Source organism: Pimephales promelas, chromosome 15 (assembly GCF_988280905.1).
Source record: "Pimephales promelas chromosome 15, fPimPro1.hap1.1, whole genome shotgun sequence".
NCBI lineage: Eukaryota > Metazoa > Chordata > Actinopteri > Cypriniformes > Leuciscidae > Pimephales > Pimephales promelas.
In genome coordinates this window covers 16,461,883-16,484,871 of record NC_142783.1, presented here as the reverse complement: position 1 = coordinate 16,484,871, position 22,989 = coordinate 16,461,883, and the positions used below count along the sequence as shown (strand labels likewise).

The 22,989-nt window shown below is 39.4% G+C and overlaps 1 protein-coding gene across 3 annotated transcripts in view; it reads right to left on the bottom strand.

Annotated features, from left to right (window-relative positions):
• Window positions 1-16,179: 16,179 nt before the first annotated feature.
• Window positions 16,180-22,989, bottom strand: part of kif13ba (kinesin family member 13Ba) — a 46,290-nt gene continuing 39,480 nt past the window's right edge. For 2 of the 3 annotated variants that reach the window (XM_089120235.1, XM_089120237.1), the window contains exons 34-40: window positions 22,910-22,987; window positions 22,743-22,796; window positions 22,538-22,652; window positions 21,899-22,032; window positions 20,362-20,427; window positions 19,407-20,097; window positions 16,180-19,172 (exon numbers count right to left, since the gene is read on the bottom strand). In XM_089120235.1, the coding sequence (XP_088976361.1) occupies window positions 18,964-19,172; window positions 19,407-20,097; window positions 20,362-20,427; window positions 21,899-22,032; window positions 22,538-22,652; window positions 22,743-22,796; window positions 22,910-22,987 (1,347 nt within the window). In that variant the 3' untranslated portion in view covers window positions 16,180-18,963. The remainder of the gene's footprint in view (window positions 19,173-19,406; window positions 20,098-20,361; window positions 20,428-21,898; window positions 22,033-22,537; window positions 22,653-22,742; window positions 22,797-22,909; window positions 22,988-22,989) is intronic. The other variant, XM_089120238.1, reaches the window with a different exon arrangement.

Below are 22,989 nucleotides of genomic sequence, written 5' to 3'. Positions count from 1 at the left end.
GTCTCGTGGCCCTCTATCATAATCCAGAGTTTTGAGAAGATTGGAGAAACTTAATTTTTCGCCCGAAAATGAAAAAAAAACGAAAGGGGTAACACTGTCGTTTTTTTTCGGGTCGAAATTTTGAATTTTGATATCTCAGCTCTGGAAGGGTCTAGAGCCTCCATTTTTGCACTCAGGTCAACATCTCGTGGCCCTCTATCATAATCCAGAGTTTTGAGAAGATTGGAGAAACTTAATTTTTGCCCGAAAATGAAAAAAAACGAAAGGGGTAACACTGTCGTTTTTTTTTCGGGTCGAAATTTTGAATTTTGATATCTCAGCTCTGGAAGGGTCTAGAGCCTCCATTTTTGCACTCAGGTCAAAGTCTCGTGGCCCTTTATCATAATCCAGAGTTTTGAGAAGATTGGAGAAACTTAATTTTTCGCCCGAAAATGAAAAAAAACGAAAGGGGTAACACTGTCGTTTTTTTTTCGGGTCGAAATTTAGAATTTTGATATCTCAGCTCTGGAAGGGTCTAGAGCCTCCATTTTTGCACTCAGGTCAAAGTCTCACAGCCCTCTATCATAATCCAGAGTTTTGAGAAGATTGGAGAAACTTAATTTTTGCCCGAAAATGAAAAAAAACGAAAGGGGTAACACTGTCGTTTTTTTTTTTCGGGTCGAAATTTTGAATTTTGATATCTCAGCTCTGGAAGGGTCTAGAGCCTCCATTTTTGCACTCAGGTCAAAGTCTCTCAGCCTCTATCATAATCCAGAGTTTTGAGAAGATTGGAGAAACTTAATTTTCGCCCGAAAATGAAAAAAAAAACGAAAGGGGTAACACTGTCGGTTTTTTTTCGGGTCGAAATTTTGAATTTTGATATCTCAGCTCTGGAAGGGTCTAGAGCCTCCATTTTTGCACTCAGGTCAAAGTCTCGTGGCCCTCTATCATAATCCAGAGTTTTGAGAAGATTGGAGAAACTTAATTTTTCGCCCAAAAATGAAAAAAAACGAAAGGGGTAACACTGTTGTTTTTTTTTCGGGTCGAAATTTTGAACTTTGATATCTCAGCTCTGGAAGGGTCTAGAGCCTCCATTTTTGCACTCAGGTCAAAGTCTCACAGCCCTCTATCATAATCCAGAGTTTTGAGAAGATTGGAGAAACTTAATTTTTCGCCCGAAAATGAAAAAAAACGAAAGGGGTAACACTGTCGTTTTCTTTTTCGGGTCGCTCTGGAAGGGTCTAGAGCCTCAATTTTTGCACTCAGGTCAAAGTCTCACAGCCCTCTATCATAATCCAGAGTTTTGAGAAGATTGGAGAAACTTAATTTTTCGCCCGAAAATGAAAAAAAAACAAAAGGGGTAACACTGTCGTTTTTTTTTCGGGTCGAAATTTTGAATTTTGATATCTCAGCTCTGGAAGGGTCTAGAGCCTCCATTTTTGCACTCAGGTCAAAGTCTCACAGCCCTCTATCATAATCCAGAGTTTTGAGAAGATTGGAGAAACTTAATTTTTCGCCCGAAAATGAAAAAAAACGAAAGGGGTAACACTGTCGTTTTCTTTTTCGGGTCGCTCTGGAAGGGTCTAGAGCCTCAATTTTTGCACTCAGGTCAAAGTCTCACAGCCCTCTATCATAATCCAGAGTTTTGAGAAGATTGGAGAAACTTAATTTTTCGCCCGAAAATGAAAAAAAAAACGAAAGGGGTAACACTGTCGTTTTTTTTTTCGGGTCGAAATTTTGAATTTTGATATCTCAGCTCTGGAAGGGTCTAGAGCCTCCATTTTTGCACTCAGGTCAAAGTCTCACAGCCCTCTATCATAATCCAGAGTTTTGAGAAGATTGGAGAAACTTAATTTTTCGGCCGAAAATGAAAAAAAACGAAAGGGGTAACACTGTCGTTTTTTTTTTCGGGTCGAAATTTTGAATTTTGATATCTCAGCTCTGGAAGGGTCTAGAGCCTCCATTTTTGCACTCAGGTCAACCTCTCGTGGCCCTCTATCATAATCCAGAGTTTTGAGAAGATTGGAGAAACTTAATTTTTGCACGAAAATGAAAAAAAAACGAAAGGGGTAACACTGTCGTTTTTTTTTTCGGGTCGAAATTTTGAATTTTGATATCTCAGCTCTGGAAGGGTCTAGAGCCTCCATTTTTGCACTCAGGTCAAAGTCTCACAGCCCTCTATCATAATCCAGAGTTTTGAGAAGATTGGAGAAACTTAATTTTTCGCCCGAAAATGAAAAAAAACGAAAGGGGTAACACTGTCGGGTTTTTTTTCGGGTCGAAATTTTGAACTTTGATATCTCAGCTCTGGAAGGGTCTAGAGCCTCCATTTTTGCACTCAGGTCAAAGTCTCGTGGCCCTCTATCATAATCCAGAGTTTTGAGAAGATTGGAGAAACTTAATTTTTCGCCTGAAAATGAAAAAAAAAAAACGAAAGGGGTAACACTGTCGTTTTTTTTTTCGGGTCGAAATTTTGAATTTTGATATCTCAGCTCTGGAAGGGTCTAGAGCCTCCATTTTTGCACTCAGGTCAAAGTCTCACAGCCCTCTATCATAATCCAGAGTTTTGAGAAGATTGGAGAAACTTAATTTTTCGCCCGAAAATGAAAAAAAACGAAAGGGGTAACACTGTCGTTTTTTTTTCGGGTCGAAATTTTGATATCTCAGCTCTGGAAGGGTCTAGAGCCTCCATTTTTGCACTCAGGTCAAAGTCTCACAGCCCTCTATCATAATCCAGAGTTTTGAGAAGATTGGAGAAACTTAATTTTTCACCTAAAATCGGAAAAAACGAAAGGGGTAACACTGTCGTTTTTTTTTTCGGGTCGAAATTTTGAATTTTGATATCTCAGCTCTGGAAGGGTCTAGAGCCTCCATTTTTGCACTCAGGTCAAAGTCTCACAGCCCTCTATCATAATCCAGAGTTTTGAGAAGATTGGAGAAACTTAATTTTTGCCCGAAAATGAAAAAAAACGAAAGGGGTAACACTGTCGTTTTTTTTTTCGGGTCGAAATTTTGAATTTTGATATCTCAGCTCTGGAAGGGTCTAGAGCCTCCATTTTTGCACTCGGGTGAAAGTCTCACAGCCCTCTATCATAATCCAGAGTTTTGAGAAGATTGGAGAAACTTAATTTTTCGCCCGAAAATGAAAAAAAACGAAAGGGGTAACACTGTCGTTTTTTTTTTCGGGTCGAAACTTTGAATTTTGATATCTCAGCTCTGGAAGGGTCTAGAGCCTCCATTTTTGCTCTCAGGTCAAAGTCTCGTGACCCTCTATCATAATCCAGAGTTTTGAGAAGATTGGAGAAACTTAATTTTTCGCCCGAAAATGAAAAAAAAACGAAAGGGGTAACACTGTCGTTTTTTTTTTCGGGTCGAAATTTTGAATTTTGATATCTCAGCTCTGGAAGGGTCTAGAGCCTCCATTTTAGCACTCAGGTCAAAGTCTCGTGGCCCTCTATCATAATCCAGAGTTTTGAGAAGATTGGAGAAACTTAATTTTTCGCCCGAAAATGAAAAAAAACGAAAGGGGTAACACTGTCGTTTTTTTTTTCGGGTCGAAATTTTGAACTTTGATATCTCAGCTCTGGAAGGGTATAGAGCCTCCATTTTTGCACTCAGGTCAAAGTCTCACAGCCCTCTATCATAATCCAGAGTTTTGAGAAGATTGGAGAAACTTAATTTTTGCCCGAAAATGAAAAAAAAACGAAAGGGGTAACACTGTCGTTTTTTTTTCGGGTCGAAATTTAGAATTTTGATATCTCAGCTCTGGAAGGGTCTAGAGCCTCCATTTTTGCACTCAGGTCAAAGTCTCACAGCCCTCTATCATAATCCAGAGTTTTGAGAAGATTGGAGAAACGTAATTTTTCGCCCCGAAAATGAAAAAAAACGAAAGGGGTAACACTGTCGTTTTTTTTTTCGGGTCGAAATTTTGAACTTTGATATCTCAGCTCTGGAAGGGTATAGAGCCTCCATTTTTGCACTCAGGTCAAAGTCTCACAGCCCTCTATCATAATCCAGAGTTTTGAGAAGATTGGAGAAACGTAATTTTTCGCCCCGAAAATGAAAAAAAAAGAAAGGGGTAACACTGTCGTTTTTTTTTCGGGTCGAAATTTTGAATTTTGCTATCTCAGCTCTGGAAGGGTCTAGAGCCTCCATTTTTGCACTCAGGTCAAAGTCTCACAGCCCTCTATCATAATCCAGAGTTTTGAGAAGATTGGAGAAACTTAATTTTTCGCCCCGAAAATGAAAAAAAACGAAAGGGGTAACACTGTCGTTTTTTTTTCGGGTCGAAATTTTGAATTTTGATATCTCAGCTCTGGAAGGGTCTAGAGCCTCCATTTTTGCACTCAGGTCAAAGTCTCACAGCCCTCTATCATAATCCAGAGTTTTGAGAAGATTGGAGAAACTTAATTTTTGCCCGAAAATGAAAAAAAACGAAAGGGGTAACACTGTCGTTTTTTTTTTCGGGTCGAAATTTTGAATTTTGATATCTCAGCTCTGGAAGGGTCTAGAGCCTCCATTTTTGCACTCAGGTCAAAGTCTCACAGCCCTCTATCATAATCCAGAGTTTTGAGAAGATTGGAGAAACTTAATTTTTCGCCCGAAAATGAAAAAAAACGAAAGGGGTAACACTGTCGTTTTTTTTTCGGGTCGAAATTTTGAATTTTGATATCTCAGCTCTGGAAGGGTCTAGAGCCTCCATTTTTGCACTCAGGTCAAAGTCTCGTGGCCCTCTATCATAATCCAGAGTTTTGAGAAGATTGGAGAAACTTAATTTTTCGCCCGAAAATGAAAAAAAAACGAAAGGGGTAACACTGTCGTTTTTTTTTTCGGGTCGAAATTTTGATATCTCAGCTCTGGAAGGGTCTAGAGCCTCCATTTTTGCACTCAGGTCAAAGTCTCACAGCCCTCTATCATAATCCAGAGTTTTGAGAAGATTGGAGAAACTTAATTTTTCGCCCGAAAAAAAAAAACCGAAAGGGGTAACACTGTCGTTTTTTTTTCTGGTCGAAATTTTGAGTTTCGATATCTCAGCTCTGGAAGGTTCTAGATCCTCCATTTTTGCACTCAGGTCAAAGTCTCACAGCCCTCTATAATAATTCAGAGTTTGAAGAAGATTGGAGAAAATAATTTTTTTGCACAAAAAAAAACAAAAAACGACAGGGGTAACACTGTCGTTTTTTTTTTTTTTTGGGGGGGGGGGGTCGAAATTTTGAGTTCCTCTGAACTTCTTGAAACCCTGGATTCTGACAGAGGGCCATGGGACTTAGGGATCTCAATAGAGTGCAAAGTGTTACCCCTGTCGTTTTTTGTTTTTTTGTGCGAAAAAATAAGTTTCTCCAATCTTCTTGAAACTCTGGATTCTGATAGAGGGCCATGGGACTTAGACCTGAGTGCAAAAATTTAGGCTCTAGACCCTTCCAGAGCTGAGATATTGCGATATTTATAATGGCATAAATGCTACGTGGGATCTCAATATCTCGGCTCTGGAAAGGTCTAGAGCCTCCATTTTTGCACTCAGGTTTAAGTCCCATGACCCTCTATCAGAATCCAGAGTTTCAAGAAGATCAGAGAAACTCAAAATTTCGACCCAAAAAAAAAAAAAAAAAGACAGTTACCCCTGTCGTTTTTTTTTTGTTTTTGTTTAGTTTTTTTGTGCGAAAAAATACGTTTCTCCAATCTTCTTGAAACTCTGCCTTGGGTCTTCAGCTCTGCCTTGGTCCCCATCTCTAATGGCTCCATCTGAGTTTTTTGTTCCCCAGGTTCTGCCAGGCCCATTTACCAAAGGTCCACCTATCCTTTTATCGACCGTGCCATTGCCCTACATCCTGGTGACCTTGTTGGGGCTTCCTGCCATGTTTTGCCTCACTATTCCATCCATTTTCTCCTCTGTGGTGGTTCCCTCTGTCAGCACCTGCCTTGGTCACAGCTCTCTCCAGCTCCACATCGTCAAGCTGCCAATCATCCTCCTTTGCCTCTTTTTTTTCATACTATTTTCAACTTTTTTGATTTCTTCTAGTACTGTTGTATATTTCTATTTCCTTTGTTTTATATTTCTATTTCCTTTGTAAGTTTACTTGTAACTTCATGCTCCTTTTTTAACCTTTTGTATAGATGTGAATGTTTTGTATTTATGCTTTTGATTGGCTTAATGTATTTTTGTTTTATTGTAAAAACAATTTTCTTTTTATTTATGCAGTTGATTTGATTTTTAATATATTTTTGTTTGATTGTAAATTTATTTTTATTTATTTTTTATTTATACTGTTGCTTGACTTAATGTATTTTTTACTGTAATTTTTTTTATGCTGTTGATTGACTTTTACAGAAGAGAATTAGGGCCAACCATTAATAAAAAAAAAATAAAACCATCTCGAGATTAAAGTCATTATAATGCGAGATTAAACTTGTTAAATTTCGAGAAAAAAGTCGAAATACAATCTTGAGAATAAACTCATTAAATATCGAGATTTAAACTTAGTATAAATTAATCCTAACGTACTACAGTACTTCTTTCACATACTGTTTTCTCCTACTATATAATAGGGAAGTTGGCATATTTTAAAACACTATTAGTATTGGCAGGTCTGAATCTCGGTAGAATTAGGACGTCACCCAGGTAATAGCTGGGTTTCAGTCAAGTCATTATGATGATGCGCAGAATTCAGATGGAGGGCAGGGAGTGAAGAGCTCAATGGAATTCTCCGGACTTGGCGCCCCCAGGTTCCAGTGTTATTAGTGCATAGACATATGCAGCATAGAAATATACACAGCTGTGCAGCTGCAAATACGTTTTACATCTATGCTTCAGTAAATCGAAGAAAAGGAGTTTCCGAATAGCACAGCTGTGTATATATCTATGCTGCATATGTCTATGCACTAATGACGCTGGAACCTGGGGACGCCAAGTCCGGAGAATTCGGGGACTTGGTGCCCCCTGGTTCAGCGTCATTAGTGCATAGACATATGCAGCATAGATAATAGCACAGCTGTGTACATACCTATGCTGCATATGTCTATGCACTAATGACGCCGTTTCAGCGCCTTTTTAAATTCACTGACATTATTTTTTATAAGTTGAATCAACCTTAATGAATTAAGTTGACTCAATATTAGTAGTCTACATTGAATTGAAACAACATCATTTTATAATGCTGAAATAAAACAAATTAATTATGTGGAAATCCTTTCCATGATTTTTTTTTATGTTTATTCAAAGAGTTATTTTTTTGAGTGAAGTTAAAGGTTTAGTTCACCTCAAAATTAAAAGTCTGTCAGTAATTATTCACTGTAACAACACAAGGGTGAGTAATTACTGACAGGATTAATCCTCCAGCAAAGTACAGTTCTCATCCAGTAGTGTCAGTGCAATCAAATTTATGATATTGACAATTATTTTCGAGTATTAGGTGCATTATAATATGGCATAATGTATGAATTTCAGTGGTTATTTCTTCCGTGTAACAATGATCTCTTAAAGTTTTTCCTCTCCATTTTTGTCACTAATGGAGTTTGGGTTCCTTGTGTGACACCCGCTAGGGCCCCCAAAAAAATGAACACAAAAGACAATAAATTATAAAAAATACAAAATTCTTTATTAAGCAGTACTGTAAAATTATTCAAAACATAAACCGCTTCAGCGGATGGGGGCAGCAATTTCTCAATTGGTCTGGCTAGGAATACAAAACAACTTGAGTTACCTATACAGGGGACACTTCATTGCATTGAGTGATAACCACAGCAAACTCCAGTAAGCCCTTCATTACAACAGGATACACGTGCACAATGTGGCAAACACACAAATCAAACCACCAGACCTATAAGGGCTCTGTTAATCTGTACTCCCAGTTCACCACCCGATCACGATGGAAAACTACCCCCTGGCAGCTTAATCAAGGATGGAAAGCAGTTGGTATTGCATAATTGATTCAAAGAAAGAAACAAAAAAAATGGAAACATAAATAAATAATTCCACTAGCCAGCCGCAAAAAAAAAAAAAAAAAAAAAAAAATCAATCAATACTTTAAACAGAGAAAAAAAAAAAAACAAACCAAGCTGGCTAGGAAATTCATTGCCACCAATAAGTCAGGGAGCAGTCAACTTCAGGCTTTTTTCAAAAAAAAAAAAAAAAAAAAAAACATATAAGAGAACAGCGACTAGCAATCAACATCCAACACCCTATAACAAAAATAGAGTATTTTTCATGAGTGTCAGTCCCATCCACATCACAAACAAACTCAAAATGAATAACCATACCTTGAAGGTGCACAACCGGAAAAATACATGATGGTCTTGAATTTATTCCATTAGGCAAACAGTTCTAAAAATGGAGTATTTTTCATGAGTGTCAGTCCCATCCACATCACAAACAAACCAACTCAAAATGAATAACCATACCTTTAAGGTGCACAATCAGACAAAAAACATGATGGTCCTGAATTTATTCCATCAGGCAAACAGTTCTAAAACATAGTAAAATATCCCTATTAACACAATTACCACCTCATGCCCACATGACACATAATGGATTCAAATACCACTGATTCATCTAAAAGAATTATTAAATCTATAGTTGATGACTGCATCAACACAATAAAAACATCCATTGCAGTAATACAACAAAAAAACAGGTTTACCTTCCATCAAGGAAGAGTACATCACAGGACACCCAGTCCCACACGCTACTAGCCAAACGGCTAACTGATGCTGCAAGGACCCCGGCTGCCCTTCCATGTTGCCTGTCCTTTGAATTGGACCATCCTATAGGCAATCTGTACTGGGATTGGTAGTTACTTCCCAATTCCCCTCCCATTCTGCCACTGCCTGAGTATACTTAGAGAAAACGTCTGTAAAAACGAGAACATTTTCGCGACCATCGCTGGCTGGCTCTAAAATGGTGAAATCTATAGCCAGGATCTCATGAGGGCGGGAGGCTTGAATTGTACCTTGAAAAGACCGAATCTTTGGTTGCACCGCCTTATTTAGAATACATCTTTCTCATTGTTGACACCACTGTTCCACTTTCCTTGTCATACCTGGCCAGAAACACCGGCTACGAACCAGCTGAAGAGTACGATCAATGCCTTGATGGCCATGGCCATCATGTACACTTCGAAGTACCTCTTCTTGCAAACACTGGGGAAGTACAACCTGAAATGTATCCTTACATTCCCCTGGTAATCGTATTACCCGGTATAATGCCCCTCCCTTCTCTACCAACCGTTCCCAGTGTCGTAACAGTTCCTTACTTCCCACTGACATTGCCTCTCTCTCTTCAGATCTAGGCTGACCCCCTGACCGAAATAACGCCAACACCGGACCAATCACAGAGTCCATTTCTTGTAATGAGGAAAGGTCCTCCACAGACCGCCCAGCCAGTGCTACAACCTCATTACACCCTACCTCTTTCTCTGACCCCTTGGATAACGGTCCCACCAAAACAGGTGGAACGTCTGTCCCTGATGCAAATCTCTCCAGATACTGTCTCGACAAAGCATCAGCATTGCCATTACTACGGCCCGGACGATACTTGATGGTAAAATTAAATGAGGCCAATTGGGATGCCCACCTCTGTTCCACCGCCCCCAACTTTGCGGTCTGAAGATGGCTTAAAGGGTTATTGTCAGTAAATATGACGAAATTACTCCTTAGCAGGTACTCTCTAAACTTTTCTGTTACTGCCCATTTCACGGCCAAGAGTTCAAGCTTCATGGAACTATAATTGTCCATGTTTCTTTCGGTGGGTCTCAAACCCCGACTAGCATACGCAATAGGCCTGAGTTTATCATGCTCCTGAGAAAGTACGGCTCCCAGCCCTCCATGGCTGGCATCTACCTCCAATACAAAAGGCCTAGTGAAGTCTGCATAGGCCAAGACTGGAGCCGTAATCAAACGATGTTTAATGGACTCAAAGGCATTCTCACAGGCCTCATTCCATACTGATCCTAATGGGATCGGAAGCGTCTTACCCTTCCTTTTAGGTCCACTCAGCCTACTCACCAATTGATGTAGCGGGGCAGCCAGTGAAGCAAAACCCTTAACAAAACGACGGTAGTACCCCGCAAACCCAAGAAACAACCGTAATTCTGCTAAATGCACCGGACGCTTCCACTCCCGTACAGCCTCCAACTTGCCAGGATCAGTCGCTACCAGGGGCGGCTCGCCCATAGAGGGCGCTGGGGCGCCGCCCTCCCTCCGACCTGTCTGTCTGTTTTTTTAATATATATTATAATTTATTATTTTGAAAAATAATCTGTGTTAATTATATTCTAATAATGGTTTTACTTTGAAAAGTGTTTTGAACTCACCAGAATGATATTTGCATTCACTTTCGTTACTTTTATCATGTTGGTGTAGTAGTATAGCCAATGGGCTGTCTTCTCAGGGCGCCAGTTCGCTCAGCCCCATGGTGCTGGAATTTAAGCCAATGGTTCCCCGGTTGCTATGCAAAAAAGTTTATATTTCGCCAATCAGCGCCGTCAAATTTTATGGTTTGGGGGCGCTGAAAATATCGCCCACAGTATCAGATTATGGGAGTGCACCGTGCACGCGCACCACGGGACATTTTTTTACCTCAGATGAGAGAAGAATGGCAGCGCCAGTGACCTCGAGTGGAAATAATGTAAAGTTAGTCGTGGGAATTGACCTGTCTGTCTCTGTCTGTCACTCACTCACACACACCTAAACACTGTTTCACACACATTTGATATTAAAATAGTTATAGGAATATTAATACCTGTGTGTTTGCTTTGTTTGTTGATGTTTTTAAGTTCTGAGCTAGATTACTGTGTTTCATACTAGTTAAAATCAACTTTCTTCTCATACTTGGGTGCTACCCTCAAGAATGTTGTCCCACCCTCTCTTTCAGAGCCTTTTCTCTCTCTCTTTCTCTAGTATCAACACATTGTTATCCATTATCCAAGTGTCAATTTGTCAAAAATATGTAGTCTACAGCTGGGGATTGATTAAACTAGATTGTTGTATTACCTATTATTTTTTGTATTACCTATATTATAATTTATCAATATTGTGGGTTTGCACTTTTTCTGTCAGCACACAGAGCATAATAAACATGCAACTTGTTCAGTATCATTAACTGTCAAACTGTTTTTATTATTATTGTATTATTTGACCATTGGTATTGACTGGTTTAAGTTATTTTATTGGTATAGGTAAGGGCATGGCCTAAGGCCTAAAATGCACCAGAATGCAGGAAATCACATCCACTAAATTCAAAATTTTTTTGGGGAGAACCCCCAGACCCCCCTCTTATTCAGCCCCCCCTCCAATAATTTTCACCAGCTGCACTGGTCGCCACCCCCTCAGCAGACACCACATGACCCAAGTACTTGACCTGTTTTTGAAGAAAATTACACTTGGATAACTTAACTTTTAGCCCTTGTTGTTGGAGTCGAGAGAACACCTCTTCCAACCTCTCCAGATGTTGACTAACAGAGGAGGAAAACACAATTACATCATCCAGATAAAACAGCACAGAATGATACTGCTGGTCTCCAAACATGCGCTCCATTAATCTTTGAAAAGTGCCTGGTGCGTTACAAAGGCCAAAGGGCATTCTATTAAATTCAAAGAGGCCAAAAGGTGTACAAAAAGCAGTCTTGAATTTATCTTTCTCTGCCACCGGCACCTGGTTGTAACCACTGGCCAGGTCAAGAGTGGAGAACCACCTTGCCCCTGATAACGCATCCAATGACTCCTCAATTCGAGGGAGGGGGTAAGCATCCTTTCGAGTTTTCGCATTTAGTTGCCTATAGTCAACACATAACCTTATGCTGCCATCTTTCTTTGTCACCACTACAATTGGGGAGGAGTAAGGACTACTACTTTCCCTAACAATCTGACTATCCAACAACTGTTTAATATGCGCCCCAAAAATGCCCTAATAAACTGTGTTGTTCCAGAGACAAGGGAAAATGGCTTATGGAAAACACTTAGGTTAAAAGTTTGTAGATGCAATGCATTCTTAACGATGTATCTTGTGTAAACTGGAATAACTGTTTTAATGGAATTGCATAGCAATTTCAAGTTGCATGTGCATCTATGCTGAATGTGTCTCCTTAGTGGGAAACTCTGCTATATAGCTGCAGTAAAAGCACGTAAAGGAGGTAGAATGGCCATGTGATTACAATGTGCTTCACAATTGCATTAACCATGGTCTCACCATGGTCTCAAAACCACTTCAGAAGGTGGTCTGGGCCGCATTCCAGACGAAACTGGACAAGTGTAAATGCATCTTGTTCTTGAAACCATATGTAAATGTTAATACTCCCAAAAATGCTAAAAAAAAAGAAACGCGTGAGAGCTTGTTACAGGCTACATGTCATGCTATTTTAGTCAGATATGACGATGCTACTGCGACGCGCATCACCTCAGATGAGCGGCTGAACGCAAGCCAACGCGCCGCAATCTATCGCAAATCAAAGTGAAAGTAAGTCGCAGACGATAAACACTACCATCTTCATTAAAAGTAAAGAAACGAAATGATCTTACCAGTTCTGTTGCCGCTCTCCCTTATTGCTGTCTTTGCTGATTTTGAAATTAGCCGATGATCAATAAAATCCAGCTCATATCTGTTGCTTTCGGTGATGTGCACTTCATTAAATCTGTAGGCTATATAACGCGGGAATTGAAGATCGGATTTATATCCATTTTGCAAAAACACATTTATGTGACCAGGTGTAAATGGAATCGTTTTGATAAATCAGATAGCTATCCGATCTGAGAAAACGCATGAAGTGGCCAGGTGTAAACAGCCCAAGCGCAGGCACGTTATGTCTCGCACTGTTGATGGGGGCGAGACCCAACAAGTGACAAATCAATGACTTGATTAAAAAATGCATACATTTCAGCTTCCTTTTTAGACCGTTACTGGAGTTTTTATATTTATTTTTTATTATTATTAAATTTATTTTCCCGTGAGGTTGGGAGGGGGGGCCGGCAGGGGGGCCGGGCCTTGACCAATGGTGGCCGTGGCCCCCCCTGGCCACCATGTAGCTCCGCCCCTGCTAATAGCCCTCAGTCTCGCACTCTATTTTCAGTCAAGTCAGGTCATGCTGTACAGACTTGTCAATGTCAGTCATAATTTTTCCTTTGTTTACATTAATCGTAAATGTTAAGGGCTCTCTTGATAATTCGATATCTTAGACTATTGTGAATGGATTCTTGATATCTTTGAAACTGTTGCCGTGGCAACGCATCAAACTTTACCATTATTTAGGATGCTTTTGAGACCCTTAGGATGCTTGAAATTGCATGACACTCGGCAGACGCATCACATTTATTAGCCAGTAGACATGTGCCAAGTTTCAGAAACGGGCGTGGTGAGGGCTCAGTAGCGCCACCTTTTGACAAAAGTGAGAGGGTTAGTTTCATAGTTTTCCCTGCAATCATAAAATTCACTAGGTAAATTGTTCGGATCAAGCCAGACAACTTTCTAATTGACAGTCATTAGCTCCGAAGAAAAGGAAGAAAAGAAGATATTTCGGTTTGAATATGTATGTTTTGGATTAATCTCTCTTCCCTCTCTCTGCGTACCTCTGTGACTGTGGGGGAGGGGAATGTGTCTGTTTGAGTGAGAATCCTTTTAATTATTGTTTTTCAAGGTTTCTGGGGCTTTTGGGGCCCTTAACATGCTCTAAAACTCTTGAAACTTTGCACACGCGTCAGAACCCGCGACCATCAGGGCCGGGCTGAAGCTGGTACTACCCGGGCGTGGCAGGACGGCTCGACAGCACCCCCTGGACTGGGATTCAAACACTTGTCTATAAATCAAACACACCTGCATGTAATAAGATGAAACTCGGTACATTTATAGATCTCATTGGGTTGAACAACTTTCCTGCTCTAAGTTTTACGACAGCTCAACAGGAAGTCAGCTATTATGGGTTGTTTGGTAAACGTATGCGTTGTACTTTGATGTATTTCTCCTAGGTCATTTATTCAATCACAACCAAACTCGGTGTGCATGAAGTCAAGACATTGAGGATGCTAAATTCCGGACGGATTTTTGATATCTCGAACGGTTTGGCCGTGGCGAGGAAATACATTTTATGACTAAAAAAGGACACATAAAGTGTGTTATAACTTTGCTCATTTTACCTACAGTTACAAAACTTGCCACGTATATTGTTCTCGTCAAGCCGATCAACTTTCTAATTTAAAGTCATTCGCTTTGAGCAACAGAAAGTCAGATATTGTAGTATGAATGGATTTATTTCCCCTGCCATTCACTCTCTCTCTCTCTGTCTGTCTGTGTGGGGAGGGGAGGGCTGTTGTCTGTGTTTGTCCTTGTCTCTAATTCCTTGTCTTTTTGCATAACAATTTTGTATATAGTTTGCTTTAAATAAAAGTAAGATTGTATTTGTAATTGAAGCTGAATGAATTTAAAATTAATGTGCTATATTTCAATATATTTGTTTTCCTTAAAATTTTTAAACACTAACCTCATTCTCTTCTGAATTACAAATATTTGTTTCTGTATAAAATAATAAAAACACATTTGATGTTTCTTTTTTAATCAATGTAGAATGTGTAACTTAAAAATAAACAGATTATGCTCTGTTTGATGACAATCCTGTGTGGGGAGGGGGCAGGGGGATTTCTCTGTTGGGTGAAATTTAAATGAATTTTTTGTTTTTCAAGGTAGCATTCTAATCAGGTAAAGGAAGTATTATTCTCTGTCTTTCTTTATATATACATACATACATACATATATATATATATATATATATATATATATATATGTATGCATGTATGTATGTGTGTGTTTATATAAAGTGCATGTTTTTAGATAAAGTAGAATTTCTATAACTCTGTGTGTTGAACTAATAAATCACTCTTGTGTGTGTTAAACGCAACTACTTAATACAGACAACTTCATTATAAAGATAAACAACAAATCCAAAAAATATTAGTCATTTTACATGCAGCAAACAGCTTAAGTTTTTAGTGCTCTGTCCTATCTATTATCAACATATAATATATAGGACAGAACAAGAAAGGCAATTAATAATCTGTCATTGCGTCACTGCATTATGATATGAAAGACTCAGTACAGTGGGCACGAAGCGCTTATGCGCATCCCGAGTGGAGAATGATGCGCTTAAAGCCACATGGAGTTACAGTCGAGTCCGCATTGTTGAAAAGAAGTGTGCTGTAGAGCTTGCATCAGTCAAAGCGGGGGTTACGTTTTTGCACGTCATGCAGAATAATCCTAAAGCACCAAGGTGGCGGTGCCACCGACTTTATATATATATATATATATATATATATATATATACAGCTGCGAGCAGCGATGAAGGGCCAATGCCGGCGGTACCGCCATCCCGGTGCCTTTAGGTAACTAAAGGCAAAGGGGTTGCGGTGCCACCGGCTTGGGCCCGCAATCGCTGCTCGCAGCTATATTTGTTTTTATTGTTATTGTTTTCTCTTGTATGCCTTTGTTAGTTTTTGTCATGTATTGTTGGTTTGTGTCTTTGTCACAGTCTGTCATGTCCCGTGTTTAATGTCCCCTTGAGGAGCGTCTGGAAGCCTTCATGTCAAATTCTGCCATCATGTCATTGATTTTTCTTGTTTTGTGGCAGGATCATGGCAGAACCATGATTTGTGTGCAAGCGCATGGCCTTTTAAGACCCCACCCCCTTGTTATCCTCATGCTGTCATTATTACCTAGTCTGTTTCACCTGTTCCCCTCGTTAGTTTCTCCCTTTATAATCCCCTTGTGTTTGCTGTCCTGGGCAGGTTCATTGTAAATCTTTGTCACTTTGTGAGAGTCTACCTGTGAGTACCTTGTTTCAGAAGAACATCTTGTATTTGCTGTTTTATTTGTTAATAGTCTAGTTTTTGGTCAAGTGTTATCTAGTTTAGTTATCCCTCGTTTGTATTGTCTCTGTTTTGCCCCCTCGTGGGTTTTGCTTTCCCTTGTTTTCTGTATAATTAAACGTTGAGTCACTGCATCCAGTCTGTGCTTGGGTTCTCCTTCCATATTCATAACACCTGGATCAACTAGATATGGGCTCATCCCCAACTGTTTATCCCCAAATGTTTAACTTGATATGGGCTAATCCCCAAATGTTTAACTCTACCCCCTGGTTTGCATGTAATAAAGAACCATGTTATTTTTATTCTTCACATCAAGGACAAGTAATCGAGGCCACCAAAAAACAAAAATAACTCAAGGGATAAGACGTGTAAATCAATTCACTTTTTATTTTTACCTTTACAGCCAGATTATTGTACAGTCAATATAAAAGAAATTATAAATGAATTATTATACATGATTATTCTTTGGATATCAGCATATAATTGCAGATAATTAAATTAATCAAACCCAGCCTTGTGCTCAGATTGAACTCTCAAGATGCAACTATATACAAAACACACATACTCAGGGACAAAAGCTCCATTTACAACGTTCATGACATAAAATCATTAAACCTCAGGACGAGGCACAGAGACTAGTGGTGAAAGATGGAGCAGTACACTCACTGATCAAAAAGAGGGGAGAGGAGGAGGAAGAGAGGGGAGGGGCTACAAAAGTAGAGCAGCAACTTCCTGCCAAGCGCTTCGTCTGACATCTGTGTTAACAGCAGGGCCCAAAGTTTCCTTCAAACCCATTTTCTCTGGGTGCCATCAATGGGAAGGGTTTCAAACAGGAGGAGAGCATGATTATCCACAACTGTATTTAGTATTTGACTTCAAAAGGCCACTGTGTGGTTGCTCGGATCTATGCCACTTTATAAAAGATCAAGGTGTCATTGCTAATGAAGACGTACTTTAACTAGAATGGATGTAGAATGCATTTAGCCTTTTAAATGATACAAATGTTTAAAAAAATGGAAAAATTGCACTTGAAAATAAAATTATCACCTATTACACCAGCATACACCAAGATGAAAGTTTCTATGATTGAAATGTGGGGCCGTGAAAGGAGATCAGCTCATTGAGATTCAACAATAAGTTCATTTCTCCTTTCTAGTGACAAGGAACAAATATTAGGTTCAAACCAAAGAACCATCAAATTGTTATTGCTAAAACAGAAAATGTATTAAAATAAACTTAGTTGAGAATTGTCACTCCAAAGGCAAACAATCTGTTGTTGTATAACCTTTAATTTAATACTCAAGAATGACTAGTTGCTAATGTGTGGTTGATAATCACAGCAACAGTCTTGCTCCATATGTGCATGTTTTTTCTCATGATGAATGAGGCACAAATCAAGACACATGAAAAAAAATATATAATAATAAATAAAAAATGGGAAGATCTAAACCCATTTTTTTTATGACCAAACACAAACATCAAGACATCACTCAACAGGAAAACAAATTAAAGGCAACTTGAAACTCTGGAAAAATCATCTCATCTAAATTTTGATATGCTTTTGACTTTAGAGCACCAAATCCAGTGAAAAGCAGATTTACAGTGGATAATTGGTTAGTTTAAGTTAATTTACAACAAAACTAAGTACCCTTTGGGCACATAAGCTATCTAATATAAATCAAATGTGCAAATTAATTTCCCATTCATTGGATTTTTACACTTTATAAATTCAATATACATACCTACAACCATTAAAATATATTTTTTTAATCATTTGATATTGCATTTGACTTCAGAAATCACAAGAGGATTTCCACGAAAATAGAATATAAAAGGAACGAAATAACACGTCTTTTCTCTCCATCACGATGTGGAGACAAAAGTATCATATCTGTGTGGAACCATGCTCCTAATTAAAATGATATAAATGTGCGAACTTGGCTTATACAGTATGCTAAAAATATTTAATGAAATCACTTTTAGATCTTTTTATTTTGAATAAATAAGATGTAGGTATTGCCAGGGACAAAGTTGGTCCAATACACAAAACTGGAATGTGCTTTTACCGTGACCTTCTTGTGGAAGACAGTCCTTTAGAAACCAATCAAATGGAGCTACATTAAATTGTCACTAAATTGCAGCACAAAGTATTTGTGTGTTGAAGTAGTTTCAATAACCCAGTTCCAATTAAAAGGCTGCTTACTAAAATGTGCGCCAACCCATCAGATTGTAAATAAGCCCTCTAAAATACTTTTTCCCCCCAGTCCAATCCTTAAAACCATTAAGAGAGAGAATAATTAGGCCAGTTCATTAAGCCTGAATGTGCCAATTCAGTCAAGTCTAAAAACCCTCCATGTGCAATCAAGGATACAGACCAAGCGGGTAGTTTCCCCCTTAAATACTGATAGGCACACCTTCAAATGGCACCAAACCAAATAAAATATTCAATCTTGTGAATTTAGTCATCCAATCAATGGCCAATTGGACAGTAATAGTAGTGCTGACATCAATTACCTGCATTGACCTGCTCAGGGCAACACTCACCTTGAAATACATGCAACCACCGGCTAAGAGATGAACAAATATCCATTAAGTCTGATCGAATCCCTGAGATAATCTCTTACACGTCTACCATACCATTTACCATGTTTTAACTAGTGTCACAAAGGTGCAATGAGGGATGACAAACTAAAAAAATGGGTTGACTTAACCAGGGACATTCAGGAAACTACAAATCGATTACTGACTGCGCAAAGAAGACAAAATCAAGCATAATCTGCAGTATCAAGTCCAAAAATGGACTCTTGATAAAACCAGGGCACAAACAAGATTGATGGGTTGATCCCAAAGACCTGGAAGATTCATTTATAGTCAACTCAAGGAGGCTTGTTTGAGTTACCAAACCAACAAATCCCAAAGAACATACCTGGAGCTGAAGCAGCTTGTTAAAATTCATAGCACTCCCACATGCTACACATTAGCATAGCACCGAAACTGATAGAGAAGTTTGTAAGGGAATGTTGTACCACCTCTCCATGCAAAGCCCAAGAACACTGATGGATAGAGGTGACCTCCCCCATTAGATTGCGATGTTGGAAGTGTAGCTCAGCTGTGGAGGTTCAGTCCTGCTCAGCTCATTGTCAATTAGCTGGTCCAAGATTTGCGATTCTCTCCTTTTTGAATAGCAGTGCCGGCTCCTCCCCTCAGTTGCTGACTAAACTCTCCGCTGCGGCGATTTTCGGTGTGTCTTTTGGAAGCATCCCTTCGAGTCAGCCGATCTGGACGGACTAGCACCCCGTAACCGGGGTTGCATCGGAAGTACTGCTGGCCCTCAATGGAACCATCGTTCTTACCTGATGGAAAAAGGATACAAGAGGAACAAGGTCTGTGAATCAGTCAGCATCTCAGAAAACTTGTCACTAGAACAGAGAAATCAAGTCAAGTCTTCTGTTATTTGACCAGGTTCATTTGGATTGAAACTAATGAGGTGGGTGGGGGGGACTTGTTGAGGAACAAGTCTGTAAATCAGCCTCACCAAGGTGTCAACATCTCAGAAAACTTCTCAGACAATGGAAAATTTGACTAACCTGAGGGAGTGTCCAGTTCAACACCAACCCAGACGCCCTCAGAGAAGTGTGTTGGCCCAATGTAGCGGACCGTGCCAGACTTACTGGTTCCTACAGTGACTCTCCCTCCCACCTTAAGCCAAGCAAGTTCCTTGGGCTCTACATCCTCAAAAGTTATCTCCAGCTTTTCCAGGCTGTTAGTTTGTTGCGACTGCATTGTGGTTGTTTTCCCGCTACCGTCTCCAAGAATGTTGCTGAAAGACCGGAGTTCATTGGCTTTGACCTTCTGGAGGGAGAAAGGGTTGTCTATGGAGGTACTCGTCACCAGGGGAAGGTTTGCGTTTAGCTGCACTTCCTGCTGGGAGGTGGAGACGCCATTCCTGTGGTTATCTTCGTCTTTTCTATGCCTGTCAGAGCTTAGCCCAGCTTCTGCAGAAGCAGAGACATTAGAGGTGGGTAGACAGTCTTCAGTGTCGTCTCCTCTTTGCCTGGATGCTACTGGGCCAGTTTGGGTATTGGGAGTAGGGGTAAGGTCCCCGCAAGCAATGGAGACATCGGAAAGGGTAGCAGTGGAGACACTAGTAGAGAAATAGCCACTGGAGGCCTCGCTGATGGGGCTCAGGGGCAGGTCATGCGGATCATGCAGAAAGGATGGGGCATCAGGAGCATCTGAGTGCCTGTCTGAAGCAGAACTCTTCCCCATTACTGCGACCTAGGAAGCACGTCCAAAACCACAAGGAATATTTAACTACACCTCAACCCATCATCTGACTTTGACACAGAGTGCTCATGCTAGGAAAACCACAGATTTAATAGCATGCAATTTACATCACATGCAGGAGAGAAAGACTTAGCTCTTAAAATATCTTCCTAGGCTATATTTCCACAGAACACAAGCCTGTAACCCAATTCATCATTTATATTTATTTAATTTCGCCCAAGACAGAGCATGAGATCAGAGTGGAGATCTACTTACTGGTTCTATTCTTACTCTTCCTTCATCAGGGTTGTTGGCTGTTTGCGTCATTATTCGTGGCATATGCTGGAGAGATGAATGGAACGTATTAAATTTGTTTTTACGATTTCAGTAATGGTTTTCAAAGAGGCGACACAAAGCTTGATTTAAGCGTCACGTGTTCATTCTTTATGGTGGGAGCGTTTGGATTACTTTTGATCTAAAGTACTGACAGATCAAAAGTCTGCATGCAGGGGAGAAGTGATGTACACGATGAAATATCACTGTCATATTTTTTTTTCCCCTCTACGCCTCCGTTGAAAGCATGCTAGGAGATATGATGAAAGAGTATGGCTTGACAATTAATCTTGGGGAAATTAAATACTGGAGTTTATCTAGAGACTCCTGCCTAACATATAATCAGGTTTCTCTGACATGATTTACTTTGACAAAATGAGGACACAGTTTTAATCAAGGAAAACCAAAAAAGCCGTTTTTTCTCACAAAAAATCCCCCACCAAGCAATAAGGCTTAATTTAAAGACTTAATTTGCCTCACACAAGATGGATAATATATCACGGATATATTGGCAATGTAGTAGCGTATGGAATTTCTGTCTATATGGAAATGAGGCGGCATGAAGACAGAACGACAGTATACTAGAATCTAAAATTGACTCAAATTAAATCGGTCAAGAGCATTCGCATCCCTCTTTGATTACCACATATGATTTACTCATCTAAATGCAGCATATTTCTGAAAGGCTTTGCAAGCGCTAATTCGGCTATTTTTATGATGGATACTTCACATTGCTTTTTTCCATTTATGCACGAATCACTGTTGACTGGAATTTACATGCAGAAATGTTTATAAGCATAGGTACTGCTCATTCAATTTAAAGAGGAAATATTTGAAGAAATAAAATCTAGTTTTAGGACCATAATATATTTTTTTTGCATTTTCATATGTATGACAATTAAGCGCATTTTACGAAATTCTAATTTCTGTAGAACTATACTGTAATATCAGCATAAATTAAATACACTACAACAAATACCACATGATCTACAAATAATTGGAAATAACGTGTAGAAATAATAATATGAAATAATAATTATGTATGTAAATATGACTTTAAGTGAGGTTTTATTGAGGTTTTATTGATGGTTGAAATAGAGAATGATGAATGAATGAATTGATAGATAGTTGTATTTGAGTGACTAATTATAACATTTTATATTGTATATTTTGTATTGTAATTCACCTGCTCGGGGACTACAGATGGAAACTAGCTTAAGCTAAATCTGGTGCAAAGCATCTTTAATTAATGTTTTTTTGCACATTGTCCCAGTTGAAATAAATAAATAAATGAAATGAAATAACTTTGTCTTAAAAATGCATTATTTACGCATTTTATTTCTCAATTTTTGTTTTTGTTTGTTTGAGGGTGAAATATGACCTGCACAGGAAACCTGAGACTCAGGGCAGCAAAGCGAGGTTTGGGCATGGTTTACTCATTAAAATGGCTGAAATGTCATGTAAAAAAATGTGTTCAAACCTGTTGTGACTGTGGAGAGGGTCTCAAATCTTTCTTGTCTTCACGCACGGGGAACAGGGACTTGAGCAGCTTGGGCATCTGAGGAACCAGGGCCTTGACTGTGGAGATATAAGAATCAGCAAGCCCTGAAAAACCTGTGGGCAGGTTGGGAAAGAAGGAGGCAAAAACCAAGGTAGAGGTGTGTGGAGAGAGACGACAACGATGGTGAAACAAAGACAGATGTAGAAAATATATAAAAGAGGAGAGCATGACGCTGGAAAATAATGTCACACTGATACAAAATGTCACATTGACATTTTTTGACAGATCACAAAGAGTGGTGAAAAATTGTAGTTGAACGAGACAGATGTTCAGTGGTAACCAAAAAGTTGCCGGTTCAAACCTCGAACTAGAAACAGATATTTTCCCTCTAACAAGCAAAAAGTTAAATTACATTTCGTAAACCAGGTTAGAAATGCCAGCATACAGGCAGGACTGAGTCTGACAGACTTACAGAGAACACGGAGTTGAAAGTTGAAAGATAAGGCAAATAAAGAAAGGGTCATGCTGGAAATGGTAAAGGAAGATTATTTTATTGCAGAAAAAAAAAACTGTTCACGTCCTGAACTGCTCACTTAAAGAGTGATCATTATGTCGTACCTTGCTCAGGATCCTGATTCTGTGTAGGAGGTGTAGGAGGTCTGGATGGTCGTGGCAGTGTTTTGCTAAACTGGGAGGATGTACCGAAGATATCCTGCTGACTCTCCCATCGATTCTTACATAAGCAAATTGGATATCAGAGGTTACAAAAAACAACCGGTTTCCTGTAGTGGAGCATATGGTCAAATTCACCCTAGAATCTTACCTTGTTGTCATCCAGCACTGAGTTTAGTGACAGATCCTGTCTGCTTCCAGATAACTAGAGGACGAAGAGTTGATGTGTGAATACAGAATGTGCCAGACTCTGTTGATGCCAAATGTCCTTAACATTTCTCTCTGTTAAGATGAATTTAAGGCTACAGATGCACTTACCCGGTGCACACTGGGAGAGCTGAGACTGCGTCTGCTGCCCTTGCCTTTACCTGCCAAATGCTCCTTCACAGCCACCTCCT